Below are 5,000 nucleotides of genomic sequence, written 5' to 3' on the forward strand. Positions count from 1 at the left end.
CCCTCACGCTACCCCTTTCCCCCTCTCCCCTTCTCCCCCTACCCTCCCTCCCTCTCCCACCCTTCCTTCCACCCTCTCTGCCTCCGAAAACGGCTTCCATGAGAAGGAAAGAGAGAGAGAGAGAGAGAGAGAGAGAGAGAGAGAGAGAGAGAGAGAGAGAGAGAGAGAGAGAGAGAGAGAGAGAGAGAGAGAGAGAGAGAGAGAGAGAGAGAGAGAGAGAGAGAGAGAGAGAGAGGAAGTCCCGAGTTAAGTCAGACTCCAGCAATCAGAAGCGTTGCGAATCAAGATGATCATTGACGCGTTGCAGAGGTTTGCAGGCCTTGTGTGCAACAGTGATGATCTCACACGCGTTCCTTAATACCTAATTTTTTTATTCCTTAAAGACATCCTTAAGCCGCACACTTCTTCACTCCCACTCCTCCGCTCCTTCACTCACACTCCTTCGTCTCCTTCCCTCACCCTCTTCCTCCGTTGTACATTTCTCCTTCCCTCCCACTCTTCTCCCCTCTGTCCATTTCTTCTCATTCCTCATATCTACTTTCTTCACTCCCTTCTCTTTGCCTTACACACTTCTTCTCTCCTTTTCTTTCTCCTCCTTCTCCCCCTTCTCCTCCTCCTCCTACTACTCCTCCTGCTCCTGCTCCTGCTCCTGCTCCTGCTCCTCCATCTCCTTCTCCTTCTTCTCCTCCTCCACCTCCTCCTCATGCACCACCACCTCCTCCTCCTCCTCCTCCTCCTCCTCCTCTTCCTCCTCCTCCTCCTCCTCCTTCTCCTCCTCTTGCACCACCTGCACCACCACCACCACCTCCTCCTCCTCCTCCTCCTCCTCCTCCTCCTCCTCCTCCTCCTCCTCCTCCTCCTCCTCCTCCTCCTCCTCCTCCTCCTCTTCTTCTTCTTTCTCCTGTCCCTCCTCGTCCTACTACTCCTATTCCTCCTCCAATTCCTCCCCTATCCTCTACTCCTTCCTGCCCCTCCTCTTCTTCCTTCTACTTCTCGTCCATCTCTTACCCCCCGTCTTCCTGTTCTATCCTCCTTCTTCCACTTCCACATCACCCCTCCTCCTCCCCTTCCCCCTCCCCTACCTCCCTCACCGCCCTAGCCTTCCCAACACGTTAATTAAATATAACGCTCGCATTTCACTTGTTCTGATGCTGGTTGTATTCCTTACACATACTGGTCGATTTATCAGTAACCTCGATTAAACGAACACCACAGAGGGAAGGAAGGAAGGAGGGAGGGAGGGAGGGAGGGAGGGAGGGAAGGAGAGATGGAAGGAGAGATGGAAGGAGGGAGGGAGAGAGGGAGGGAGAGAGGGAGGGAGGGAGGGAGGGAGGGAGGGAGGGAGGGAGGGAGGGGAGGGAGGGAGGGAGGGAGGGAGGGAGGGAGGGAGGGAGGGAGGGAGGGAGGGAGAGAAGAGAGAGAGAGAGAGAGAGAGAGAGAGAGAGAGAGAGAGAGAGAGAGAGAGAGAGAGAGAGAGAGAGAGAGATAGGCAGACAGACACACCAATATAGATAAAAACAGACTGCCAGACTGATTATATGAGTAAGAAATGTAAGATAGAATGAAATATAAGAAAAGTAAAGATAAGGACAGAGAAATTAAAACAAAGTGATGCCAAGCAAGAGGGCAACACAACGTATAAAGTTGAATGCTTCCGAAATATCTACTTAAATTAGAAAATATTACTGAAACTCACACATGCTCTCTCTCTCTCTCTCTCTCTCTCTCTCTCTCTCTCTCTCTCTCTCTCTCTCTCTCTCTCTCTCTCACACACACACACACACACACACACACACACACACACACACACACACACACACACACACACACACACACACACACACACACACACACACACACACACACACACACACACACACACACACACACACACACACGCACCCCCACCCCCCACACACACACACGCACTCCCCACACACACGCCCCCCTCCCATACACACACACACAATGACAAACAAACGCAATCCACCCCACCCCCCCTCTCTTTCTCTCTCTTTCTAAAACAACAACAACAACAACACCAATAAAAGCGAAACAAAACAAAAAGAGAAACGTCAAAAGAAAAAAAAAATCCCTCACATAAAACACTTCCCCAGACGCGGCCATGGTGTCGAGAGCCCGTGTTGTATTCTAGACTCCGAAAGTAATTGGTTCTGACGTGTAGGAGTTGTGCCTTTGCCTCTTTTATGCTAATTTATTCCTAATTGCTTCCTTGCCTTTGGGGTTGCAAGGGGTGTGAGAAGAGAGAGAGAGGGAGAGGGAGAGGGAGAGGGAGAGGGAGAGGGAGAGGGAGAAGGAAAAGGAGAAGGAGAAGGAGAAGGAGAAGGAGAAGGAGAAGGAGAAAGAGAGGGAGAGAGGAAGGGAGGGAGAGGGAGAGAGAGGGGGAGAGGGAGAGAGAGGGAGAAGAAGAAGAAGAAGAAGAAGAAGAAGAAGAAGAAGAAGAAGAAGAAGAAGAAGAAGAAGAAGAAGAAGAAGAAGAAGAAGAAGAAGAAGAAAGAGGAGGGAGATGATTGACTGGTGGAATATTACGTGTGGATATTGAAAAGATTGATTGTAGGAATATTTTATTGTGCAGGAATTGTTTTCATTGCAATCATTGGAGTGGATTTTTTTCTCTCTCGTGTTTGGTTTTCTTCTCGTAATGTCGGTTGTGTGTTTGTGTGTTTATATCCTTAATTATGTTCAGAGCGAAAATTGTCCATATCTCATTGTTTAAACTGAATTAGGTTCCGGATTAAGGTTGTTTGTCTCTAAATATAATTATCTAATACGATTTGTTATTTGTTATTTTTTCTAACATTCCCCTCCTTTCTCTCCGACAGAATGCGTGAGTTCATCGAAGAGAATGAGAAGACAGATCCTCTGATCCACGCCCCCGACAAGAAGAACAACCCATGGGCGGAGAAGGGGAAGTGCGTCATCATGTAAAGTCGTCGCTTCCACAGTGCAACTTCCTCAACCCTTCTTCCCCCACCCACCCCCTGCCCTCCTCCACCCCCCTCGAATTCTTCTTCGTCTCTGGCGATTCTCCTTTCGTTCGCGGTTTCCTCTCCTGATCGTCTTCCCTTCCTCCTCCCCCCCCCCCACCCCCTTCATCCGCATCTGACTGCCTTTGGCTCCATCGACGCCCTCGCGAGGAGGTCTTCGGCCAGTGGGAGGTTCTTGGCGCGGTTCGTCATCGATCAGGAGTCTGGTCCTCCGGTCCCACTGCCTCGCGCTTACTCCTCCTCCTCCTCCTCCTCCTCTCCTCCTCCTCCATTCTTCCTCCTTTTCCTCCTCGTATCCCTCTTCTTCTCCTCCTCTTCCTCCTCCTCCTCCACCATCTCCTCCTCCTCGGCTTCCTCCTGGAGAAAAAAAGTGATACATCTTACCTCGTGAGATCTTCAAGGCAAAAGAGCAGACTGGAAGTGAAAGCGTTGGCGGGCGACTTGGCTCCTCGGTCGACGCGTCGGAGGAGAGGCTTTCGGAGTCAGCGAAGGCCCGCGGTGGAGTCTTCGAAGACGATCTCATGACTTCGTTTGAGATCGAACAAGGAATCCGTAGGACAACCGACCAGTTTTCCCCCGAGATGAACCGAGGGAACCGAAGGACGACCTGAAATCCTCTAAGATTAACCAAGGGATCCAAAGGACGACCTGAAATCCTCCGAGATCAAGCAAGGGATCCACAGGACGACCTGAAATCCTCTAAGATCAAGCAAGGGATCCACAGGACGACGTGAATTCCCCCGAGATCAAGCTAGGGATCCACAGGACGCGCTGAATTCCTCCGAAATCAAGCGCGGAGGCATCCTTCTCCAAGAGTTTTCGGAGCCAGTGGAGTCCAACAGCGAAGGATTCCACGAGGCCATCCCCCGCGAGATCAAGCAAGGAATCCATCATCAAGAACATCCTCCAAAGTCTCCCATCTGCTCAGGGCGTCGAGGACTTGCCTGTCGCTTTATGATAACGTTTATGATGATTTTCCTTTCTCATTGCGCTGGTAATATTGACAGGAAAGGCGGCGACGTCTGTTTGCATATATTTTCTAGTTTTATATCACACGTAACTCGAAGTATAAATTTCCTGCTGATCTTAACATCTTTGCTGATGACTTTCCCGAAGAGTTATCGAAGTTCAAACTCATCATTCCCAATCTAAACTTAAGATGTATAATTTAAGGGAGGGGGAATCCCCGGTTATTTGAGTTTCGTGGTACAGACTGCCCCTTATGGTGTTCTTCTGCACACACACACACACACACACACACACACACACACACACACACACACACACACACACACACACACACACACACACACACACACACACACACACACACACACACACACACACACACACACACACACACACACACACACACACACACACACACACACACACACACACACACACACACACACACAGTACAAACCATGTATACATTACAAAGTGCTCATACTTGCTCTAACTCTGAGGTCTTTTTATATTTTCTAGACCCCCCAAGAATTACACGTAGAGTTAATTAGAGATTAAAACACTAAAAAAAAAAAGATTAAGTGTAGTTGCTGTACTATTTGTCTGCGAGCGATTTACGAAACTCAGCCGTTGAAGAACAATCAACATGATGCCAAAGAATTACCAAATTTGTTTTTTTTTTTCCTTCTGTATCCTAAGAACTGACACCAAAGACACAGTGAGAGTCCCTGTATCCTCAATCAGAACCAGAGAGAGAGAGAGAGAGAGAGAGAAGTCAAAAGCACGAGGTACAATGTATGACACCCATTTTGTACCGTCACAGTCAATAAGCATCATTCCAATCTCACTTGACCTTCGTCCTAATCCTAATCCTAATCCTTTTCCCCTCCCCTCCCCTCCCCTCTCCCTCCTCCCTCCCTCCCTCCCTTCTCTGTGCAAGCGTTTCCTAGTCATTAATTACGTAGGATCTCGTGGCGGTCACCTCCTTGACGAGGATTCCCCAAGAAGGTCATGGAGTCCTTT

General features: G+C 49.3%; 1 protein-coding gene and 1 long non-coding RNA gene across 3 annotated transcripts in view; one reads left to right on the forward strand and one right to left on the reverse strand.

Moving 5' to 3' along the window:
• The window catches only part of Ggamma30A (guanine nucleotide-binding protein subunit gamma-e), a 68,623-nt gene that overhangs the window by 62,793 nt on the left and 830 nt on the right, over positions 1 to 5,000 (forward strand). For both annotated transcript variants that reach the window (XM_086553911.1, XM_086553912.1), the window contains one exon: positions 2,844 to 5,000. This exon is cut by the window's right edge and continues 830 nt beyond it. In XM_086553911.1, coding sequence (XP_086410037.1) covers positions 2,844 to 2,949 — 106 coding nt within the window. In that variant the 3' untranslated portion in view covers positions 2,950 to 5,000. The remainder of the gene's footprint in view (positions 1 to 2,843) is intronic.
• Positions 3,271 to 3,911, reverse strand: LOC147468381 (uncharacterized). Its single transcript, XR_015192474.1, has 2 exons — positions 3,739 to 3,911; positions 3,271 to 3,697 (listed from the first exon to the last, which is right to left on the reverse strand). It is a non-coding gene; the product is annotated as an uncharacterized LOC147468381 (long non-coding RNA).

This window comes from Penaeus japonicus, unplaced genomic scaffold (genome assembly GCF_977035675.1).
Source record: "Penaeus japonicus unplaced genomic scaffold, GWHDUDI00000001_assembly GWHDUDI00000029, whole genome shotgun sequence".
NCBI lineage: Eukaryota > Metazoa > Arthropoda > Malacostraca > Decapoda > Penaeidae > Penaeus > Penaeus japonicus.